General features: G+C 31.1%; 1 protein-coding gene across 2 annotated transcripts; it reads right to left on the reverse strand.

Annotated features, from left to right (window-relative positions):
• LOC143064090 (mitogen-activated protein kinase kinase kinase 1-like) lies at positions 1 to 26,784 on the reverse strand. Of its 2 annotated transcripts, XM_076236645.1 has the most exons (21): positions 26,258 to 26,784; positions 24,651 to 24,713; positions 22,717 to 22,834; positions 19,969 to 20,001; positions 18,891 to 19,022; positions 18,346 to 18,504; positions 17,159 to 17,275; positions 15,892 to 16,028; positions 15,452 to 15,573; positions 13,731 to 13,818; positions 13,086 to 13,239; positions 11,145 to 11,387; positions 10,474 to 10,595; positions 8,893 to 8,984; positions 5,070 to 6,662; positions 4,423 to 4,595; positions 3,758 to 3,919; positions 3,321 to 3,483; positions 2,480 to 2,611; positions 1,780 to 2,054; positions 1 to 1,418 (listed from the first exon to the last, which is right to left on the reverse strand). In XM_076236645.1, the coding sequence occupies exons 1-21, from the start codon at positions 26,443 to 26,445 to the stop codon at positions 1,260 to 1,262; spliced, it is 4,425 nt and encodes a 1,474-aa protein (XP_076092760.1). In that variant the 5' UTR covers positions 26,446 to 26,784; the 3' UTR covers positions 1 to 1,259. The 2 variants fall into 2 exon arrangements, with proteins under 2 accessions (XP_076092760.1, XP_076092770.1); XM_076236655.1 differs by lacking the exon at positions 24,651 to 24,713.
• Between the last annotated feature and the right edge of the window lie 31 nt (positions 26,785 to 26,815).

Genomic DNA, 26,815 nt, shown 5'->3' on the forward strand with positions numbered 1-26,815 from the left:
ATTTGAAAATGAAATTGTTCCCTTTCATGAAAATAACAACAAACATGTAAAAATGATGATTATATCAAAACTAGTATCTAAACAGACTACAAATCCAACTACCAATTAAAGATTTGTTACTAAAGATTTTATATAATAAAGCTTAACTATATACACAGATTTTGGCATTGAGAATTGATTACATGACTAGATAAAATACAGTGAAACCTGCTTTAAAAAGAATGCCAATTTTCAGCTAAACAGCCATCAGGTCATAAAAAAATTACCACTAGATCTTACAATAAAATCACAATAAAAAAAGAACATGAAAATGGTTCATTAATTTATCTATGAAGTTGGAACATCAAAATGAAACAGAATTGAAAAGTCTGAATGATTTGGTATACCATCCATGTTGATAATGACTAAAAGTATTAAAAAAGATAGCCTTCCTTAGTCTTCAATAAATTTTCTATTGACAGGTTCCACTATACAAAATGACCTTGTAAAGATTACTATGTGTTGTAATGATTACTATGTTGTATTATATCTCATTCATTCATATTTTATTATGCATCATTAAATACTGTACAGTGAGTAAAAAAAAATTGCTTTCTTTATAAAATAAATAATTTACAAATTGTAGTAAAATATATTATCTTATATATAAAAATAGGATTCGGAATAGAAAAATTCACAACCATTTCTTGAAACTATACATCTATAAGACTTCTTTTCTGTTTCAATTCAATTCATTTCATATAAAAATATTTATGATCTGTCTTTTGCAAATGATGGCATTAATTCTTGATATGAACAAATTTTCTGGCCCTTTGTGTTGCTTATCCTATAATCTGAATTCAATAAAAAATATTGCAAGGCATGAACAGCTGACAAATACAATCTCTTTATTCTGTACAAACATATTAATTCTGATTTTAGTCAGCACTCATTTTATAATTCCTCTACCCAATAAAATTTTCTTTTACCAATTTAATGTAAAAACATCAAGTGAGAGATATGAGTGATATGTTATAATTGTCTTTGCTTGGTATTGTATCACCAAAATATATTAGCACTATTATATTGGTAGAAATAACATTTAAATTTTAAATAGCTTCTTGGAAAAAAATATAGAGCACATTTCCAAAATGAATGATCTTTCTCCAGTCACATTTGTCTCATTTAAATCAATCCCTTTCAATGTCTTATGATTTTAAAAATTTGTGCTTGTAATGAAACAAAAAAGATCATCTAATTCAATAAATGTGATATTTCATTTATCTTATTGGTTTGTAATTAGTAAATACAGGATGCAGCAGAAGATCTTTTGCAGACGGTCTGTCCTTTTTATCTGTTTCAAGACATCTTAAAGCCAGATCTTTGATTGGTGGAGACAGATTTTCTGGAATTGGAGGCGGAGTCATTGATGTGGCAATCTAAAATATAAAATATAATCTGTTATTATAATAAAAAGAAAACACTAAATAAATTTTGTTTATCAACGGATTTTTTTCTAAATTTACCGTGATCAGGAATGAACACATCCAAAAACTTTGTAAGCCAATGATGTACAATATTTATGATAAGGAAAAGCTTATTTGATTTTTTGCAATTTTTCTATTTCACTTTTCTCAACCAGTTTAACAAAACCTAAGGTTAAAGCATGCTTAAAATGACACTTATGTATCACACATATATTTTATATATTTATGTTTATGTCTATTTGAATCTTTAACTGCATCTTTTATCCAACGACATACAGCAGTAACTATACATTAAATATAATATTTCACTTACTTTGAAAATAAGAGCCAGATGATTAGATACAGCCTTTGCATCCCACGGTGGGTTCGTACTTGTCATCTCAATTATGACACAACCAGTGCTCCATATATCACAAGCTCTGCCATACTCTTCACCCCGTAAAACTTCTGGCGCCATAAAAGCTATTGTACCCAATAATTGTCCCTGAAATTCTCCAGCACCTGTTGTCTGAGAGGCCAACCGAGCAGCTGCTCCAAAATCTCCAATCCTTAACCTTTGACCTGTGCTGTCTACCAGCAAGTTAGCACCTGTAATGAAATAAGCCTTCCTAAAATTTGTGTTTTTATGCTTTTAAAAAACTTTTTCTTTATATATCTTTTTCTGGATATGAGTCATTACATTTTGTCATGACAGGGCAGCTTATAGCTTCCTATACAATTTTTTTTTTTCATTGTTGAAGGTCATACAATGAGCTATAGTTGGTTGCATCTGCATCCTTTGGCTCTGATGCATAGATGTCTCATCAGCAATATAATGACATCTCTTTATTTTTATATCAAATAACTTTCAGATGTTTGATTTGTTTGATTTTGTAATAATTGCTTTTGAAAAAGAATAATAACTTGGCAAGTATAAAGATAGGATGATTTTTTTTTTTTTGTAAATCAACTACTTGTAATTTGGATAAATACAATAGTTTTCTACACCAATAAATATAAATCTATATTGTTACCTTTTAGATCTCTATGGAGTATATGGTTGTCATGGAGATATGCCAGACCTCTCAGTGTTTGGAATATATAACTGATCATAACATCTTCAGAAAATATACCATACTGACTCAGTAAATAGGAAATGGACCCTCCTGAAATAAATAACATGTCTTATTAATTAACTCATATGTCTTGTTAACAAAATCAGTAGGTTTTGGCAAAACCAATAGTTTTCTAAAAGTTTTCAATTTTCTCTGGTCATATTCAACATGTTGACAGTTTTTCATTACATCTAAAAAAGTTCTGTTACGTTTTTATTTGTTTGGTTATGCTGGTCTGGACTAAAGTAAGATTTGGTACCTATACACTTGTCACTTTTTTTGTTATTCTATAAAAGGTAGGCATCTCAAGTCTAATGTATTTCCTTGTTTGTAGTTTGTGATTTTTGCATGTTGGCAATTGTAAAAAGGTTTAGGTAAACAAACACATGAAAACATTACCACCACTTCAAATAAAAGTCAATGTTTTTGTTATAAGGCCCAATCATCTCCCCTTATTGTTTTGTATCATCGTTCAAAAGACGTTCATCCTGTAAACTCCCTGTATAGCTTTGAAAAATTAAATGAATAAAAAATTGATTCTCATTTTTCCTGAGCAGAGTAAGACCATCACCAATAAGACAGATGATATCAACATAAATATTGGAAGTTTTTCATTAATTTTGTTTTGGTTTACATATAGAGATTTTAGACATTTTTCAGATAACAGTTGAAAGATGACACCTTAACAATGACACAAGATAGAAAATAGTGATTCCTAAATGTCTGCTCTGCTATATTAGTGTCTCTATCTTAAGGTTACCTGGCATCCATTCTAAGAACATATTAAAGTGACATCCTTGTTTAGTGGCCCCTAGTATTCTGACAACATTAGGATGATTCAGTTTTGCCATCATCTGTATTTCTTCTGATATTGTCTCTACAACCTTCTCTTGTTCTGAGGCACTATTTCTACAGAATGATATCTAAAAATATAAAGGTAATATGTTCAGAGCCACTACTTTTACAGAATGATATCTGATAAAAAAATATAAATATGTGCATTCTTACATGAACATCTTCATCTTATCAAACACAAATTAATTTGAATATCTGTAGTACAAAACCTACGTCTTTTAAAAAGAATATTATTATATTTATCAGTTTATTTGTATATTGCCAAGTATCTTTAAGGTCAACCAAGTTTTGATCTATCTACCTATTATACAGCCATTGTGACCCCAATTTTGATTTACTTACTTGTTTAACAGCCATAATGACCCCCGTTTTAACATCTCTGGATTGGTAACAGGTGCTGTATGCTCCAGTGCCCAGTAATGGTCCTTTCTTCCAGTGGACATCCTCATAGTAAAACTTTGGTGCATTGTCATTATCATTACTATTGTCTCGACTTTTGTAATCCTACAACAACAAGACGGTCTATGATTTATTACTCACTCAATGTCGTTGATTCTATTTTGAAGCAAATGAGAAAATTTCATGCAATTTATAGATATCATATTTTGAAGGTAGAACATTTAAGGAACAAAAAGTCTGTTACACAATATAGCATAACAATATGAAGCCTGAACATTTTATATTGGTACAGGTCATGTGGTGTCATAAAGTTTCATGAAATCAAGAACATTTCTTAAATTTTCGAGTCATGTGAATTTGATTAAAACATAACCAAAATTATTTTTTTAAGTAACACTTTAGAATGATAGGTACTATAGTATTATACTTTAATCTTTCATATGTAAATTTTTATATTGCAGTTGCAAATATTTTCAGATATTTTGGACATGCTTTCTTTCATCTGTGTCTATGAAACCATGGCTATTATTGGAAACTCTCCAGTATTACAAAACTTATACAAAGTTGTATTCTGATGGTTTACAATTTTCTAGTATTTCAATACTTACATCGGGTTGTATTCTAATGGTTATCACTAACTCTCTCTCTGTTGGAGTTAGTCCTGGTATTTTAGGAGTAGGTGGGTCTTTACCCGATACTTCTAATGCTTTAGCTAAGGCTATAGCCTCTTCTTTCTCTATCTCCTCCTTACAAAGACATGATTCTCCATTCTTGTCATTATCTGATCAAATGAAAAAAAATCTCTCAATTTGAACGGTTTGAATTTGTCTTTAGATTTTTAAAATCTTTAATCACATAAATTATGCCTTTTGAATGCAAAGGTATGTTAACTGATTTGCAAATTTATAAAATCATTACTTTTTTTGTGCTTAAAAAGTTGAGTTTGAATACAACTCACACTAAATATGCTGTTTAAATCATTTTCTATATTCAATATTCAAATCAGATAAAGACATTTCCTGTTTTTGATTGTTTACTAAATAAAAGTTTTGATACATTTTATATATAGTAGTGGCAATTTAGTTTGGTTGCAATGGCATATACTGCTCCAGGTGCTCCCTCCTGTTTTCCAATTGGATACCTTCATCCTTAGTTTTACTATTATGTCCTCTCTACTCGAAACCCTGCATCTATCCTATATATATAACATCATAAAAATTGTATAAATAAAAATAAGTAATGAGAACATACATACCGTTATGGACAGCATTGTCTGGGAAATGTTTTGGCGATGCACATGACGTAACCTCTGATTTAAATGAGACTTTCCTGTCTTCTCTATTAGGTGTGCCTTTACTACTCGGTGAATCAAAGTTCAGTAACTCATCACTTGATAATCCACAGTCTGAAGATGCCAAGCGAGATCTACGACGCTTTCGTCTATCCAATGAATCATCAGACGATAAGAGCTTTTCATCTGATGACATAGAATACTGAAATTCTGTGGTTCCTGCATAGTCTAATCCAGTAAGATCTTGACCAACCACAGAATCTAAAGGAACACATTCTGAAGAATTAGCTGCACTTTCAGTCGTATTGTCAGTTTCTGTTTTAAAACTTTTGGAATGTTCCTCTATGCTGCCTTGTAGAGATTGATCATCTATTTTAGATGAAGATCTTACTTTGTATATGTCACCAGATAAGTCTAAATCATTGCTTGTAGAGTTGTTCTCAGATGGTGGGTTTACAAATGTAGAATCTTCGGGATTAGGTGCCTCAAAAACATCATCACTTGTGTTGAGTGGCAAAAACAACTTTTTCTTATGTGGTATATCCCTTTTTTCAATTGTTTCTGCTGTTTTATTTGTGGAAACTTCTGTAATTTCCTCTGGAGTAGCAGGGAAATCAGTTTCTAACAAGCCTGGTGATATGTTATTATTTTGAACAACATTTGAACTAATACGTGATATTGGTGGAGGTGGGGTTAAAATAGGTCCTGTTTCTAATATCTCATAACTACCACGTCTGCTTGATGGTCTCGGCGGAATAGGTGGAGGATTTTTGTCCGGTGATTGAGCAGGTGGGTTGACGGTATCTGTAACTTCATTGTTCAGCACTTCACTTAATTTATTTGATACACCATCAATTGTTTCTTTCCCTTCTTCTTCTACTTTTAAACTTGGTGTTCGTTTAGTTTTTTGTTTTCTTCTTGAATGAATAGGTGTGTTTGGTGGAGCAGTTGGTAATGGTCGAGTAATTCTGGCCTCATCATCTAAATGTGTTACAGGAGAGTTACATCGTGGAGTTGACACAGGTGTAACGGTGGGTGAATCATCTGAATGTTGACTATTACGAATACCATGATGTAATTCTTGAACTATTTTTTCGGACAATTGAAAATCATTAACTATTCTCCACAAACGCTTTTTCATATTAGCACCTACATTTGTGTCAATAGCAGTGAGCATTTCTTCTAAATCATCTATCATACTTTCAATATGAGCAGAAAATCTACAAACAAGTAGAAACACACGTCTAGACATTCGACTTATTCTCATGTGAGAATTAGAAACCCCTTTAATAGCAAATCTAGCAATGGCTAACAGTCTGTCCTGTACGGAAGGTTTGTGATATACATCTCTCGACTTAGAGGACGGGGACGGACCTTCTTCATCTGCCGATCTGCCATCTGGTGGATTCCTCGGTAGCAGTTCATTGTGAAATTCTTCAAACAACCTCTCCAGTACATACAATCTTCCCAGTAACCATTGCCAGGCGACCGATTCACCATCGTAATCTTCAGTCATACACTTAATAATATAATCTAAACCATGTAGTCCATGTCCACCTGTAACAGAATAAAATCCTTACAGAACTTCATGTCAATCTTTATGTGAAGGTCTGAAAATTTAATATTTTTCAAATAAACTACTGTCATAATAGCTGATACCCAGCCTGCTTTGTTCCATTATCGTTATGACATATTTTTTTTCTTGTTTTTTTTTTCTTCAAACAAAAATGTATCATAAGTACATGGATTTCCTATCCATTCAATCATTTTCTATGTTCAGTGGACTGTGAAAATTAGGTAAAATCTTGGCAGAAAAATTAGAAAGATCATATCATAAGGAACACATGTGTACTAAGGATTTCAACTTCATCAAAAACTACCTCGACCATAAACTTTAACCTGAAGCAGGACGGACTGACAGACCAGAAAACATAATGCCCATAAAAAGGGCATAAAAATAGTAAGACTTGTTACATACCTGCCAACTTTTGAAAGTTCCCATGGGTTTTTTTAGTGCGCGACAACAATTTTAAAGGTTACAATTTTTAGTGAAGTATTTTGCACGAACTGGATTGTCTAGAAAAAGTGTCATATTTGAATGATGAGCTTACATGCCTTTTTCTTAAGTCTGTTTGCATGATTCTAGTTATTAAATCAGTAGAAAAGATGAACATGTAGCTAGCAGACTAGGGTTTATTTTCTTGTGTAAGAATATATGATGCTTGTTGAAATTTCCAATTTTGAATTATGCACAAAGATGGACCTTTTACAGGTTGGGAACAACACTCCAAATGAGGGATAACCCTCATTGGAAGAACATAACAACCCACTGTAAAAAATTAGCACCTTTATATTCAAATTGGTTGATGAAACTTTCCCCAAGAACTATGCATCTATAAAGTATTAAATGGTCAAAACATGTCAAAAGAATTTTGTGATGTTTCTAAACTTATATCTTCTTTATTAATTTGACCCCTCATTTAGAAAAGTTGTTCCAAATATAATGAATTTTCCCACTTTTGAGATAAAAATCTTAAAAATTTTCTTTCTTTTTTCTCAACAGTTAAATGACCCCTTGTTTTAGGGACAGTCCTTCAGTTAAGGGTCACCACTCATAAGGGGATTTGGGGGGAGGGGGGCGGGGGAGGGGTCCCAACCTGTTTGTTGGTCTTCGTGAAAAAAAGACATTGTGCTTTAAATTATATAATTGAATACAAAAATAACGTATTATGTCAATAAATTAGTGAAAACTACTAATCAGTATTATCTTTATGGTAGTACTGCATCATTGAACTTTGTCAATCAGCCATGCTTTTATCCTTAAGCTGTGTAAGAACCCTCTTTGCAGATGAAAATTCACCTGCAGCAGTGCCATATTCACGATTTTAAATGATGAAGCAACAAAGTTTAAAATCTAGCATGTTAGAATAATCTTCAGAGAAAACGTTTTTGATTGGGTTATTAATTTGATCATGAGAAACACAGAATTTGATTGGCTGAACACGATTGTTTTACCTTGGGAACAAAATAAGGAACAGATGATTTTCGCTAAATCGTGTTTTAGAATTTTTTTTAACGATTTTTAATATTTTTTAATAAATGCAAGGACGTATTATAAAACGTCCTTGATAAGAGTGAAAAGAATGAACACAGGGCGAACATACTATATGGTCGAAAGAACTCAGGACGAAAAGACCAAGGGCGAACATGTAAACAGGGCAAGTCGACCCAATCCAAATTCATGCATGCGTACTACAAATATCTACATTAAAAACATCCGGTTACAAGTAAACAAACAATGTTCATATAGATGAGATGAAATCTAATAATTTACATAAATAAAAGGGTACATATTTACGATAGTGATTTGTTTTTCAATCCTAATTTACAAATAAAAAGATTCAGATGCTTAATCATGTGTAAAAATCGGTGTCAAGAATCGGAAGTTGTTATGAAATTGTAATGCACAAAAACGGATGCGGCATACAGAGGTTGTAACGGTTGTAAAGTCGGCACCATATGTCTTCAGAAGACTTGAAGTCTTCTTCCACCAAAAACACTCATAAAACTAGTTTGTTGTAACATTTGATTTTCTTCAGGAAATACCAAAGTTTTGAAGGGCACCAATTATTTTTAATCAATCTGATCTTAAACAGATAGGTCATGAAATTTTATCTCTGTCTGACTTCTTATCTTATTTAAAAGGCACCTGTAAGTTTTATTAGGGCTTTCAAAAAAAAGAGTTTTGAATTAATATAAAAAAGAAAAAAAAGAAATTTAAACATACCAGAATTATGTATTTCTTTACCCACAGCCAATTCTCCTTCTTGTCCCTTTCCAATTTCTACTATTGTTGATAAAGATAACTGACTAGTACGCCTGTAAATTATAATTGAAATGACAACACAATCACAACAAAAATAATGCTTCAAGTTTATACATACAAAATTACAAACAAATCTAACATATCATTCAGAGTATCAGTTCATCAAAAATATTTTTTCATCTGGTTAAAATACATCTGTTTTTCTAAATGTGTACATTTTCATAATTTTCCTTCATTTTTTGGAAAAAGAACAAAAATATTTGTTATCTAAAACCAAATATCAATTTTCTCTATCACAAAAAGTGCTTATTAATTGGAAAAAATCATACTGTGAGGTAAAAGATATTTTCACCATTTCTATTGTTTTAAAGTCATAAGAAACAAGTGACCGGTGAAAAATAATGTTCTTCCAATTCTTGAACCAATGCATACAAACATCATACATAAACTTAGTCTTCTGTGCACGAATTTATCATTTTTTGGCATAAATTTCGTATAATCGTCAATTTTTTTTTCAATCGGTCAGTGTTGTTGTGAAAATATGGCAGGTAATTAAAGTTCGTGTTTTGAAGCCGAAGTTTAAGGATTGTCACCTGTTTGTCAACAATCAACAAAAAATCAACAAAAAAGCATGGAAATTGAGCACGTGTTTAACATGTAAATTTAGATAATAGTTTACTTTAAGGACTTCCATGCGTATTGCGATCACCGGATTTTTACGAGATGGGTCACACTAAGGTCACTTTGCATACGGAAAATATGTCAGGGGAATTGCTTCCTGGAAGAAAGAAAGCAATTAAAATAAAATAAACTTCTTCTAAACATGAACAAATTAAAGAATTTTCTTCAGAAAAAAGTATATGTACATAAGTTTTATAAGGAAAACTATCCATTAAAAAAAAATATGCATTATTTTTTTTAATTTGAGGTTTCTTATGACTTTAATGTCAACTATATAGGATAAAAACTTTGCTGAGTCAACTGATGTTGAAATTGGGAAAGTCCAAGACATGTCAACTTTTTCAACATGTTCAGTTTCTCAAGATGAAATAGGATTTTCTTTGCTCTTCGTAAAGTATCTTCTCTAATTCTTAGCCAATATATACTTTTACTGATTCATTTTTTTTAACCAAGTTTTAGGTTGTTAGATCTCATTTAATACTTCATTGGTCAAAATTTATTTATGACATCAATTTTCTCAATAGAGTAATAATTATTTGTTTATGGCAGAACTTTTTTTTATGCTTTTTATTCATAAAACCATATTAACGGTTTTATGCATGCAAATTATTTTAATATAAATATATAAGTGTTTATATTACAACCTGACATCTCCAGGTATCTGGTAAATAAATAAGTTTTTTCACCCACCTCAATTAAAAAAATATTTTACACGATATATCTTGGATTTGAAAAAAAGTTGTACACTGTAAACCTTACATTGATTTAATGACTAGGATTTCTGTTCATTACACCGTTCTTTTGTTAACCCTGAAATCATGACCGAATAATACATATTAATTTTGTACAACTAAAACAAACCTGTTTCCATCTGTGCATTTGATAGCCACAGCATCAACTATAGACTTCAGTAATCTTTCTAATCTTAATTTCTGGTGCTGCTCTCTGCAAGGTGTGTATGACAATATTGTTCTCAAAGTTCTCTGAAACAAGATAATTCAAGTGTTAAAGAATATCTATAATTTACCTTCATCCTTTATTTATAACAAATTGTTTAAACTGTATAGTAATTTCAAAATACATTTTAGTACAGTGACGGAGGGGGTGAATGAGAAGGCGCCAGTCTTTTAGTACTGTTGGACAGATAGTGACTATAACTACCTGTATTGTATTGTATTTGATTTGATTTGATTACTAAATGAAATCATTCCAGTTACATAGTAATTAACTCATAAGGATTAAAGGTTACAATAAACCATTAGATTTTATGGGCGCAGCCATTTTATGAGCATAACATGGTATTCAGAATTAAGAGTATAGCTAATCCTGATTGGTTGACATGTGTACCCGTTTTTTTTTGGTATCAGTGATTATAATTGCTTACTAAAATATTAGTTAACATAAAGTCCCATGGATTGTCCTGTGCTGTATATATTTTACTTACTAACACTAGCAAATAATTTGGCAGCAAAAGAAAACAAAAATTTAAACTAATTTCATAAGAGTACTTAAAAGGATTTATAGATACTTACCAATGAAGCTACATAAACTCTGTACACAGGATCATTGCTCATAAAGGCCAGAATCTGACAACAACATTCTAATGTAGTATGGGTTGCTGTCTGTCGTTCTGGAGATACCAGTACACCTGATCTGCCTTCACCCATCCCTCTCATTAACACTGCCTGTACCTCTTTACTTAAGTGATTTAATGCTGATTCTCTTATCGACCAATTCTTTGTGAAAAAACAGGACACCAAATCCTCACCAAACACCTGGGGGAAAAAATCAAAGTTATAAATGCTCAATTATCTATGAATATAACCATAAGAGGACTAATGACTGTTATCTTTTTTTCAATACTGTGAATTCATTATTATTCGTTGGATACCAATTTTTGTGGATATCGTGGGTAAAGGTAAAATTGAGAATGGAAATGGGGAATGTGTCAAAGAGACAACAACCCGCCCAAATAAAAAACAACAGCAGAGGGTCACCAACAGGTCTTCAATGTAGCGAGAAATTCCCGCACCCGGAGGCGTCCTTCAGCTGGCCCCTAAACAAATATATACTAGTCCAGTGATAATGAACGCCATACTAATTTCCAAATTGTACACAAGAAACTAAAATTAAAATAATACAAGACTAACAAAGGCCAGAGGCTCCTGACTTGGGACAGGCGCAAAAATGCGGCGGGGTTAAACATGTTTGTGAGATCTCAACCCTCCCCCTATACCTCTAACCAATGTAGTAAAGTAAACGCATAACAATACGCACATTAAAATTCAGTTCAAGAGAAATCCGAGTCTGATGTCAGAAGATGTAACCAAAGAAAATAAACAAAATGACAATAATACATAAATAACAACAGACTACTAGCAGTTAACTGACATGCCAGCTCCAGACTTCAACTAAACTGACTGAAAGATTATGATTTCATCATATGAACATCAGGCACAATCCTTCCCGTTAGGGGTTTAGTATCATACCATCATAACATATATGAGAAGAACATAACCCGTGTCATGCCAACAACTGTTTTTAGAATAAATGTGTTTAGTTCCGATGCAAAGACCTTATCAATGACTCAATATTAACGCCAAAATATGCAATCTTTAATGACTTGACAACAGTATCGTAATTATATCCCTTCTTAATAAGTCTATTCAAAGGTTTTGTAAGTTTCTGAGGTGAATACTGACACCTTTGTGCTTTATAAAGAATATTACCATAAAAAATTGGATGTGAAATACCTGAACGTATTAAAAGTCTGCATGTTGAGCTATATTTACGAATAATGTCTTTATACCGATGATAAAATTTAGTAAATGTTTTGACTAGTTTGTGATATCGAAAACCCTGGTGTAATAATTTTTCAGTAACACATAAATTTCTCTCGTTAAAATCTAAAACATTGTTACATACACGAGCGAATCGTACAAGTTGAGATATATAAACACCGTAAGATGGTGACAAGGGAACGTCACCATCTAAAAACGGATAATTAACGATAGGAAATGAAAAATCATCCCTTTTATCATAAATTTTAGTATTCAGCTTTATCAGCGAATCCCGAAATTAAATGTTCAACGAATTACAAGTTTCCTTAAGGCTTTTATGCAGACCTCGGTAAAACCATGACATTAAATATCAATGAACATGAAAGTTTACAGCAATCCATGAAATTCGGTGCCCACTAAAATAAATGAATCACAGTAGTTCTCAATGCCTACAACAAAGTTAATGTTCCAATTCAAAGGACATTGTTGTTTAGTTTTCTTTTGAGTTATTTTAATCTAGTTTGACAAATTAAGGTTGCAAAATGTTATTGCATCTGCTGGCATCTAAACAATTGCACCATTAAACAATAAAATATGAACATTAATCCATGTATATGCATGTCATTCAATATAATTAATAAAGTAAATTTGACAATGAGGTAAATTGTTCTCATATTATTCCTAGAAACAAACCTCTATCCAGGGTGAAGCCATTTCTTTGAATTCTGACGGTACTGGATCAGCATATGGAAGACGGGTCTCTGCTGCAGATGCCTGTGGTTGAGGTGATGGAGCTCTTGTATTAGGAGGGGCCCCTGGTGGCTCTCTTGATACAGGTTCTTCATGACTGTGATAGAATTTAAAAATTAAAATACAGAAAACATGTAAATGCCATATGACAATTTTAATGAGCAGGTATGATAAGGGCATTAACTGTTACATTAAGGGGGAGATTGTTACATGTAGGGGGAGATAATTTTAATAAGAAATACAGTGAACACACTATATTGTTTTGCAGCATTTAAACAATTCAGGTGATCTTGATTTTTATTTCTATTTTCTAATAGCATATCATAAGGGTATCTTCTCATTGTTTTTTTCCTTTAAATTCCCCCCTCAACTACCACCTTTATTTTTCATCAATCTTACACAAAAGAATCAATATATAAAAGTTTCAAGAAATAAACTTACTATGCAGACTGTTACTGTTCCTCTTTTCTATTTTTATCATTCAGTCAGAGAAGAGAAATAGCTTTGTTATAATAAAGTTATTCATCTGTTTGAATAATTACTAGGTTGTTTCTATTTTAATTTTGCATCATTGAATTCTTTCATTACCTTTTAACTTCGAATGTGTTTGTTTTCCACTTTGCTCTGCATAATGGACAAATTAATGGGTCATTCTGTCTCCGACACAGCTCAAACCCTAAAAAATAATTGTTCAAATTCTTATAATAGAAACAATTTCATAAAAGATCACAAGTTCCTTCACCCTTTATACTCTGATCAAAAGTTGAAAATTTGGAAGTAAATTTCTCTCCAGAAAATGTGTTCAATTTAAAAGCCTCAATATAGAAAAACAATCTGCGTAGAAATAATGCAAACCAAATTATCAGAAATCCATCAACCCGAAAGAGATGATTTTTTTGGTGAAAAAGTGCCAACATTTTGATAAGTTGTTGACAAAGATATGGCTCTTTTGTATGTTATTTTCAATTTTGAAATTAAAATTTCAATAATTAAACATGAAAACTTTGCAAAATATAGTCAAAGTCAATACACAATGACTGAAGGTGCAGGGTCAAATAATAATTTCTGTGTTGTTTGAAGACTGCTGTTGTATACAAGGACATAATCCAATGCTCAAAGGGAAATAACCACCAGCTTAAATAAACTGTTATCACAGAGATATGTCTCGCCTTTTTGTAATGTTTATTATGCAAATGTTGAAATCAAAATAGCAATACTTTAACATCTTACACAAGTTATAAAAAAGTCAATGAACCATGACTGAGTTACATGGCTTAACAATCTCCATGTAAATGAGATGTGTCAATGCTTATACAACTGCATACCAAATACCATCATGACCATTGACTTATTTTAAGTCGTTCCCAAATCTAAATACAAACATTAACTAGTAAACTATAGAAAAGTTTCAAAGTCAATAAGAGGGGGTGGGGCTATTTAATCTCTATGGAAACGATGCTTGCAAATGCAAATAATTTTGCATACCAAATATCATTGACTTAACATTAGCAAATTTTAATCACAAACTAATACATGATAACTCAGAAAAAAATTCAAAATCAATAGACCATGACTAAGGAGGCCGGGCCAAATTAGCTCCATGGAAATGAGGTATTCCGATGCTTACACAGCAGCATACCAAATATCATTGACCTAACACTTGTGGTTCCCCATAAACTGACCTAATCACAAACTAATACATGTAAAATAAGCAAAAATTTCAAAGTCAATAGACCATGACTAAGGGGGCGGGGCCAAATTATCTCCATGGAAATGAGGTATTCCGATGCTTACACAGCAGCATACCAAATATCATTGACCTAACACTTGTGGTTCCCCATAAACTGACCTAATCACAAACTAATACATGTAAAGTAAGCAAAAGTTTTGAAGTCAATAGACCATAACTGAGGGGCAGGGCCAAATTATCTCCATGGAAATGAGGTATTCCGATGCTTCCACAGCAGCATACCAAATATCATTGACCTAACACTTGTGGTTCCCCATAAACTGACCTAATCACAAACTAATACATGTAAAGTAAGCAAAAGTTTTAAAGTCAATAGACCATAACTGAGGGGGCAGGGCCAAATAATCTCCATGGAAATGAAATGTGCCAATGCTTATAAAACTGCAAACCAAATATGATTGACCTACCACTTGTGGTTCGCCATAAACTAGAGCTAATCACAAACTAAAACATGTTGACGCCGCCATCGGAAACAGCATACCTATGTTTTAGCTTTTTGACTCCGTCAAGGCGAGACAAAAAATTGGTGACTATTGATGAATTTAGAAAGAGTACTTACACACAGCTATACAATGATGATGAAGTCTATTCTGACAGCCATTCTCACATTTCAGAAGACTTTCTCCCTCTAACATTTCCAGGAGACATATTGGACATGTATCTTCTTCTTCTTTCACACTACTGTAATAACAAGTTCATGTCATATCAATTGGTGATTTCACTTACATAATCAAAAATACAAGAAGGCAAAAAAGATCTTAAAATGTGTGTCACTTTTACAAAAGAGTTAATAAACTTGATTATTTTTTTCATTTCTTCATATTTGAAAAGGCTGACAACAATATATATAAAAGATTGAAAAGAATTCTTTGTATATTTGTTAAAATTTTACTTTTGAAAAAGAATGATATAATCCCAAGTAATACACCAAATAAATCATTAAAAGTCATTTAGATCTTGGATCTTGTATATGTATATCACTGTGCTAGTGTAACTTACCCAATCTCTGACTGTGTTGGTGTGACCTCAGGTGATACAGACTCTGAAGATGATCCCTTCTTATTTTCTTTTTCCTTTCTCTTTTTAGAAATTCTAAGTGATACTTTATTTTGATAAATTCTGAACAAACTTTCAACCTAGAAGTAAAAAAAACCAAACATATGGAAATTAAATAGCTTAGTTTTAAAGTCTGTACATATTTTTTAAATTAAGAGTGCCATGCATGATATAAACATATGGCCATTTACATTTATATTTCTACCTGACAAATGATATTTCATTGTACATTTATTTCATACAGATAGTTTTGTATGTAGGCATAAACATAGTTTCTAATAATTATGCTTTCCATTTTTAAAGCATAACATTCCATCTGTACAAAGGTGGTTGATTTTGTTTTCCATGGCATGTACATGTGTTCCATATTTTTGCAGGCAATCACAGTCTTGTATATTTTGTTCAACTTTATGATACATATTTTTAGCTTCTAGTTGTGATCTTTTGCTTCTTTCCTTAATTTCATGAAGGTCTGAAAAAATTATTAATGTAAATTAAACTTCAACCACTGACTAAAAATACCTGTTGACAATGACAGAATGTAGGATATATATATAGCTTTGTCAACTTTTGTAACAACATGACAGCTAATGGTACCTAAGGGAAAACACAGAATTAAAATGGTGTATTGTTTTTTATTGTTAGAGGCTGTCAACTATTTAGTGAAGTTGTTAGTGACAATGTTCTGTTGTCATTGGGTTGCTGTCTCACTAATATATATCAAACAATTCCTTGATTCTAATTTAAAAAGGTCTTTCTTTCTATGTAAAATATAAATATTACTGCAGTAATGTGGCAGGAGAAGTTCAATATAAATATTCCTGCAGTAATGTGGCAGGAGAAGTTCAATATAAATACTACTGCAGTAATGTGGCAGGAGAAGTTCAATATAAATACTACTGCAGTAATTTGGCAGGAGAAGTTCAATATAAATATTACAGCAGTAATGTGGCAGGAGAAGTTCAATATAAATATTACTGCAGTAAGGTGGCAGGAGAAGTTCAATATAAATATTACTGCAGTAATGTGGCAGGAGAAGTTCAATATAAATATTACTGCAGTAAGGTGGCAGGAGAAGTTCAATATAAATATTACTGTAGTAATGTGGCAGGAGAAGTTCAATATAAATATTACTGCAGTAATGTGGCAGGAGAAGTTCAATTATAGCTGGTATATTTTAATAAGATAAAATTTTGTGTTATAATCTTACCTCATAATTTTTCAGAGTTCTGCTCCATAAGCAAGGGTCACCTTCTTGTACTTTGAATACTCTCAACATGACAAACAAAACATGAACACAATGTGGGCCTTTTCCACAGCTACATGTCTGAAAAGATAATATATTTGTATGTCAATAAAATTATAATTTTAGAAATGTATATATTATAAATAATTGCTAATATATCATTTCATACCTAGTTTCACTTTGTTTAATATGGATCTTTAAAATTGTTACAGTAATTGATGGGTCAAGCACATTAAAAAATGTCCATTAATTAATCAAATCATGGCGAACAAAACATAATCAGAAAGAAAATAAAATCTGGCAAATTCGTAAATGCAACTTTGGTTAAAGTCATATGAAACGAGTGAGTGGTGAAAAATAATGTTTATCCAATTCTTGAACCAATACATGTATATATCTTAAACTTAGTCCTCTGTGCACGATTTTATTATTTTTTACTCAAATATATCGTACAACCGTCAATTTTTTTTCTCTCTGTCTGTTATGATTTAACAAATATGGCTGCTCATTAAATGCCGTGTTATGAAGCAGAAGTTTACCGATTGTCACCTTATAGTAAACAAATAACAAAAAGCATGGGTATTGAGCGCGTTTAACATGTATAATCAGATAATTGTTTATTTTAATGACAGATCCATGTGTATTGCGATCACCGGATTTTTAGGAGGAGGGTCATGCTCAGGTCACTATGCATACGGAAAATATGTCGGTGAATTGCTTCCTGGAAGCGGTCAATTAAATATAAGTAAATTTCTTCTAAATGTGGAAAAATTAAAGAATTTTCCTCAGAAAAAAGTATATGTACATAAGTTGTATAATGAAAACCATCCATTTAGTTATAAAAAAAACATATGCATATTTCTTTTTAATTTGAGGTTTCTTGTGACTTTAAAATGAATGCATACTTTTGCTAAAGAGTTTCAGCCAATGAAAATTATACTTGCAAACTATATAGTATCAGTAATTTATGTTTTTCCTAACTGAATGGTTCTGCTAATTTTAAACAAAATCAAATTATACTGGTATGATTTTTCATATCAGAAAATAACATTCTGAATGTGTAGTAAATTAAGTATTGTCAAGTAAGAAATGATTTAATTTCTGTTATCAAAGAATAAGCAAATTAATATACTTTCTCACTAAGTAACTACCTGTGGACCAATGATAACCCTGAATTTATGGTCAGGTGAATCTCCACCAATGAGAAATGAGTTTGGTCCATTCTGCTGAAGTAAATATAACCTAGCTCTTTGTACCTTCTCTATCCTATTTTTGGTCAACAAACTTGAACCTTGGCTTTGTTTGTTAAACTGAGAAAAAAAGACAAATAACAAAAAGTTAACAATGATGTCCAAAAGCAGATGTAAATAAAACTTTATTTCCATATTATCGTTTGCATTGTTTGCTTGTTTTTATCTGGTGTACTTCAATGATCGAGGATTGTTATCATCAAAAAAGGTCCAAACTGTTGATTTATTTTGTAAATTTCAACTCTTTCAACTTGGGTACATATACAACTACCATCAAACTCATCGAATTCAAAATGGTGTCTTCTTACGGGTAAATCTAATGATTTTTTAAAATGTTTATATTAAGCTGATTTTCAAAACATTTTACATCCAATTCATTAAAACAATATTTGGATTCAAGGTACTATTTCATTATTTGGTGTGTATAATACTAAGTTACAACTTACTGAATTAGAAGGAGAAATTCGTCTTCTGAAAGAGTTACTCTGTGATAGATTATTACTATTAACAACTTGTTGTTTAAAGGTAGAATCCACATTTCTGTTGAATGACTTCTTTCTCATTACTCCACCACCATCCTGTAAAATAAGATCAAATACAAACTTTTAAAATAATTATGTGCAAAATAAAAAAAAACCACACAAAGTTGTCTGACATTTCTATGATAACTTTTATGATGACTTTTAAGCAAAAAATTAAAGAATCTTGTTTTTATATAAATTAGACCGTTGGATTTCCAATTGAATGGTTTTACACAAGTCATTTTTTGGGCCCTTTATAGCTTGCTGTCCCGTTAAATCATCTCACATCTCCTCTTTTTTATATTCATTATTCAAATGATATATTACAAAAGGCAGAATAGAAAGCTTATGTCATACAAAATAGCACAGTAGACTAAAAATGATCTTTTTCTTGATAGATAAAAAACTTTATTCTCAAGGCCAGCTTTGAGCTAATTTTCTTGGACAGTTGAAGTGGGTGGAGCATTATACTCTGTGCTTCATGGGTGATGAAACCTTTCCATGGGTTTCTTTTTAGTCTTTTACAAATCTTACAATTCATTCCAAAATTTATAAATAAAACTGGACACATGAAATGACATTACCTCTTTTTTAACTGAATTAAGTATTCAAAAGTAAATTTTTCATTTTAATAAATTCACGTTTGTCATGTTTTGGTCTTTAAAAGCTTACTTGACACTGTATGGGTTTTGTTTAAAACAAGAATAATAAATTGTTACACTATTTTCTATTACGAGTACCAGTAAATAATTTTGCTTTCAATGATGATGATGTAATGTGCTTCGATCAAAATTCTGAATACAACACAAGACCCTGGACACTATTTTGTTTTCAGTTTTCTTATAAAAATTATTTGACAAGAAAAAGGCTAAAGCTATACAACTTCTACATGGAACTCAGTTTTATAAGGTTAAGAAAGGCTTTAAATATATTTGTACTGTTGAAGCCAGTGTCAACCTTATAAAACCAAGGTCCATGCAACTAAATTTAAAACAACATGTACCTGAGATCCTGCTCCACTTCCATTTCTTACAAGCTAGAAAATAAAGAGGAACAACTAGTACACAAAAGCCAAACAAATCATATGAAAATTTTCTTTTAAGTTTTTTAAAACAGGAATATATGTTACAACTACTTATATGTTAACAGCATTCAAGTTAAGATAAAGATTCCGGATCAAAATTAATTTGTTTTTTTAAAACCACTTCTTCAGAAATGAAATTTTTGACCTGATGCAAAATGTATTTATAACACATGAAACCAGTAAGGGCCTTATGTCCAACATATTATATAATGATTACAGGGTCCCAGAATGTCTTTGGAAATACAGCCATATGCAAGGAATACAGTATGCAGTCCAAAACAACTGTCAGACCATTGCAACTGCGGTATACTGTGCAACATTGAAAGATTTTCTATAATATCTGTAGTCATAACAAGCTGTAACACCCACAACTACATGTAGCACGAAATTATGATAGGAGGATAATAAGAAGCTGAGTAGCATGTCTTTCTAGCTTTATGACTGAAGGATCTTTCACATTTGTTCCAGACGAAACGTATGTGTAATGTACATTTATTTTTTATTTAAGAGTTTTCTGAAGAAAATAATTGATTAAAATTGGAATGGGATTCCAAAGGTTTTGTTTTAAATAGCAGTTTTCAATTACTGCTAGAGAAAATTATTTCTGCTTTAAAATTGCATTTTCAGATAATTTAAGTACTGCTTGAAAAAATGTTACTTGTTGAGTCTTAATCACATATATTTAGGTTAAACAACTCATTTAATCCACTTAACTATAGCTCCATCTCAGGAATTATGATTTTCAAAAGTATGATTAAAAAAAAAAAAATGTTTAAAATGAGATTACCAACTGCAGACATATAGATTCCTACACTGCAACTAGTGTTTTCCGATATTTCTCCACTCGAGACAGTTAAATATTTAAAATTAACTGTTGAGAGTGGAGAAATATTGTAATACACAAGTTACAGTGTTGGAATCTGTTTCCCTGATGATTTTTATCCTTCTTTTTCAAAGATTTTCAGAAACTTGTGTTCTTTATATGCGACGTCATCAGACATGATCGCCTTTTTTCATGACGTCACAATAGGAAAATTTAGAAGAAAACAAGAATGTGTCCATAGTACACGAATGCCCCACTCGCACTATCATTTTCTATGTTCCGTGAAATTAGGGTCAAAACTTTAATTTCGAATTAAAATTAGAAATATCATATCATAGGGAACATGTGTACTAAGTTTCAAGTTGATGTAACTTTAACTTCATCAAAAACTACCTTGACCAAAAACTTTAACCTGAACTTTACACTATCATTTTCTATGTTCAGTGGACCATGAAATTGGGGTCAAAACTATAATTTGGCAGTAAAATTAGAAATATCATATCATGGGGAACATGTGTACTAAGTTTCAAGTTGATTGGACTTCAACTTCTTCAGAAACTACCTTGACCAAAAACTTTAACCTGCAGCGAACGGACGCACAGACGGACGAACGAACGAACGGAGGCACAGACCAGAAAACATAATGCCCCTCTACTATCGTAGGTGGGTCATAACAAAACATTTTGACGTCATAATCAAATTTCAACTAATCACTTGCCGAGAACAAATATTTTACTAGTGAGGAGAAATATTTTTCGCACATCGATCAAGAAATGGGAAAATAGCACAAAAATTAGAGAAAACAAATAAATTGTTGGCACTTTCCATAAATAAATAAATAAAGTGTAATCAAATACATGTTACAGTACCATTTTATGATTTCAACATCTTGTTTCCTCTGCTGAACTGTTGTTCACACAATATAATAAATGATGCTTAATAAGATCCTCTCTTTTTCTCTCCTCAAAATGACATATTCACAACACATAGTTGTGAACGTGTGGGAAGCAGCACTGTATACATACTTAAATGTCATTAACCAACAGTCACATTTCATTTATATTATATTTTCTAATATCAAAATCTGTTTGTGTGCAGGTGTCTCATTAGCAACCTATCACATTTTCTTGTTTTTAAACCTATATATTTGATTGAACGTGCTAAATAGTTAACATCAACTTGATGCCAAATCGTAAACAAATATTTTTCTACATGTAATAATGGTTGATAAAGATGGTGCTGCTATTGGTGGCAGCAGTGGGATACACAGCATAGAGAATAATGAATACAGCAATAATACAGACAGTTTCAAACATAACTTTGCATATGAAAAAGTATTGGGATTAGTAGGAATCCACCATTTACTTCAGGACATATTTTTCTGTTATTGTATAGTACAAGGATGTGAATCCATATGAATATATTAATTGTAATAATTTGGTAAAAATATCTTAATAATAAACATTTTACAGTTTGACACTAGTTTAAATATGGTGATACAAAAGGCTAATGTTATGCTAACGTTAGAAAATAAAGGTGTGTTTAGCACCTAAGGATAAAAGATATTCCTACCCCCAAACTAATATGTATTAGTATGTATTAGTTTGGTCGTTATGATTACAGGGAATGGGGAACATTGAACTGGCTGTAAGACAAGATTGATTCCAACAAAAACTCCTGAAATATGACAAAAAACCATAAACAAGGGATTTTATATAAAGATAAAATGTTACCACAGTAGCATTTACCTGTTTAGCATTATTTAGAAATAAAAATAGTAAAATTATTAAGTTTTATAATGATTTCTTATGAACAAGTCTCAAATGAAGTAAAGCAAAATATACCCTTCCACTTTTGTTCTTTTTCTTTTCTATCAAATGTCTTTTCCATGAGGGAACTCGTTTTGGTTTTTCATTCAGTTTAGAATCTTCATTATGTATCTTCCTACTGTCCTTAATAGCTCTGAAAAAAGTATACATGCAAGATTTAAATTTTTATTGAATTGCATATCAAATATTACAACTAACAACAAATGATGCTAATTAATACAAGTAAATGTATATAATAATAAAGATGAATGCTCATAATGAAAATTAAATCAAATAACAAAATTCATTACTGTCACACATATATATAAAAAGAAAATAATTTGAATGATAAAATATTGAACATGCATATAATTAATGAATGAATGCATATGGATGATTTATTGCATGCTCCAATTAAATTAATTATGGACAATAAGCATGCATATACCTGGTAGAGAAAACTGAATTATGTAGTAAGATAAGCTTTTGCAGAAGATAATTGAACTATGCACATTTTTATTTTTGTTAACTATATAGGCAACTAGCTGTAATAATTCATATTTAGAAACTTCTCTTTGTAAGTCTTTGCAAAGTGCTGATTATAATATTGTGTTTCATACATGCATAATACCTGCAAAATATTTTATAAAATACAGTATAAGTGAAGGAGGTAAAATGCTTGATTGAATTAATAATGTTTAAAACAATTGTTAAATATATACTATTTTTCGCTTTTTACTCCTTTTTTCCCCCCGAGCTTCACAAGTATAGAAAACCATTTACACAACGTTTATCTACAGGCATTTTACATGTATGGTGTTAGTATTTATGGGAATTGTAAGTTAAACTGCTGAAGCATTGTTAATTCAATCATCTGGAGTCAGTCTCACAAAAAAACTTACAACTAAGATTGGTCGTTAGTATACTGAATTGTTCATGACTTATGACTAATCTAAGTCGTAAGTTTTTTTTGTGAAACCGACTTCTGGTTCTCAAAAATATGATGTATAAATATAAACAATATGAAATTAAAGGTGGATATCTATTTAGTTAAGGACCATTTTCAAGTATTGTTCTAAGATTTGTATCTATACAAATGAAACACAGTGAAGAGATGAAAGTCGTTTACCCTTTTGAATATCTTAGATACCCAGTCATTGAAACAAGAGGGTCTGTACAAAATTGAACTTTTAAACAGGAAATAAATAAGAACCTAATTATATCTGAATTTTGAATGACATGAATCTGACAACCAGATAATTGTTTTAACAAAAATGTGAAGATATAATATAATTTATTGACAGACTTTCTTTCACATACAAGTGGCTGTCAACTTTTCAAACCTCCAGAACTATTTAATGGGAAATTTGTCATTGTAAATATTTTACATAGCTTTTTTTTCTTTTCTCAGAAAAATTGAAAATACTTTTTTTAAATATTCTTATGATCATTATCTAAATGATTACAATCAATAATGGACTATTTGGATATAAGTATCAGGTTGCTTATAGACACTAAATCATATAAAACAAAATTCGGAAATTGGTTCTCCAAACATTGCCAAAGATGAACTTTTGACTTCCCTGCGAGACTCGATGGGAAATTTCAAAAAAACTTGAAGAATATATTCAGAGTTTCATTCAGTATCTGGATAGTTGACACTTACTTATATGGTTTTAAAAGAAAATGACAGTCATGAATTTTATACAATGTCGTGAACATGCAGGGAGGCAGTACAAATAAATGACATGTGCAAAAAAGTGATGGCCATTTACCAACTATATTTACAATTCATTGCATTATAAATGTGATTCAAAAATCAATTCCATATCTATATAGGTACTGTATGTATTTCTACAACTCAAAAGAACATTCATGTCTCTATAAAATCAATGTGTTAAATGGTGAAGTAATTATATGATGACTGAAGGAGTATTGGGGTGCTACAACATAAACACTCAAAGCTATACTTGTTTTCTGACTCTGTCACACTTAAGTTTGTAGCTATCCTCTGGTCTTCATTGCTTTCACATCTAGACATAACAAATAAAACTGTCAGTAAAAATCAAAGATACTAAGACAGCCAAGAGGATGATCTATTCCAAGGTTTGGATATAAAAGATTTTGGGAAAATGATGTAAATTCTGTAACATGGTGCATGTGGGGCCTGTTCTGTTTTCTATAACAATTCAACATTGTCCCACTCAAATATGCTAAAAATTCTAAAACCCTACATTGTATTTTCCTCAACTACAGAATTGCATCATTCCTTTCTTGAAATCTGCAATTATCCATATGCATGATATACATGCATTATGCACCTTATTCGTATTATATACAATTGTATATTGAATGATAAAAAAAAATCCATTAATTTCTTTTTTTTATTTTCGTGAAATTCAACTCAAGTGGTAAATATATTCAGAACAATTAAAAGAATATAGAATGCCTTCTGTCAATAATTTTGAGACGTAACCATTTTAATCAGTTATATAATCTGAACTTGCATTTTACAGATATGTCTGCTTTCAACTTCAATAGAAAGAAAAACAGAACTAGCCTTTAACATCAAAATAAAAACCAATTACATGTAGATGAGCAAACATATTCATGTACATAAATTGCTGTTAATTGGAATGTACATGATACATGATGATATATCATGTATATGTTTAGAAAAAAAGTGTGCTGCATGTTATTTAATTTAATTATGTTAAAAAATAGCAGTTTTTTCATGATCTACACGTGTAAATATGCATTACATGTACATGTTTGATTATAAGCAATAAGAAATGCTTGATTTCTAAATTAACATTGAAAATGGTATGTTTTAAAAAAGATTCAATACTTCTCATGTGTTCCTTAATTCATTTTGGGTAAACTTAATTCAGTGACTGTTCCAGAAGAATTTAACAAAGCTAGTTATTAACCTTTAACTTCATGTTCGCTAAATGTATATAGATATACATGTATTTCTGTTAATATTCATTGATAAACCAAAGTTTGTTGATTGCATCTATCCAATTGACCCTGTAATAAAGGATGGTGTAGCTACATTTTTGTAAGATACAAATAATACAACTAAGTCTGCTGCATACATTTGTATCTTGACTTAAATCTAGAAATGAATTTTTTTATTTGAGTTTCTAATCATTATTTTATCCCTAACAAAGCTTTCCTGCATACAAGAAAACTACAAACCAGCCATACAAGGGTTTTTATTGGAAAATGAAGTCACCTCATCAAAACTTGACATTTACACTTGGTTGAGCGATAAAGAATAAATATTGTGTTGCTTATGATTATTTAATTTGTCAAACAATTGAAGTGCAATCCCCATTGGATGCAACTTATCAGAAGAGCTTGTGCAGTTGTTTTAAACAGACATGTAACATCTGACTGCTACAAATATACATGTAGCTTATGATTTCTGTATACTAATATTCATCTATAAGTCAAGCTTTAAAACTTTTCATAGTTTGAGACAGCCCATTGAAACATGAAAATGTTGGTAAAACTACATTATACATCTGTGCAGTCATATTTAAATATTACTTTTATAAAATACAATTATAACCTTGCTGATTGTGACTTTAAATTTCCATCTTCGATTGGTCTCAGAATCTTTCTCCAATCATGAGGTCCAAGATATTCCTCAGAATCTATACAATTTGGTTTAAAATCTGTATCCTCGAAGAAAAAACCATTTGTCTGTGACTGCTTACTTGTTTCAGCGTCATCATTTGCTAATGTAGCTGATTCCATATTTCACGGAGTATCATGTCACATAAAGCTCAAAGACTGCTTTCACCATTCATTTCATTGTAATTCTAACTAAATTATTGACGACATGCAGACAAATTATAAATAAACAAGCGCCAAATACAACAAAAGATGTATTTGCAAACGTTTCTGTAGTTACATTTCGATGGCATTCAATTCAAAATGTTATCTTATTTTGGTATGCGGTTTATTATTTATCTAGCACAGCTATTTCCGGTAGGAATACCCTTGTTTTTACCACCTCATTTTGTTTACAAACCAACTTTCTTAGTTCATTTCCAATTTTATTTACAATGATGTCTCTTACAAGCTCAATAGCAGGTGAATCATCACGTATGTAAAAACGTCTGCC

This window comes from Mytilus galloprovincialis, chromosome 1 (assembly GCF_965363235.1).
Source record: "Mytilus galloprovincialis chromosome 1, xbMytGall1.hap1.1, whole genome shotgun sequence".
Lineage (NCBI taxonomy): Eukaryota > Metazoa > Mollusca > Bivalvia > Mytilida > Mytilidae > Mytilus > Mytilus galloprovincialis.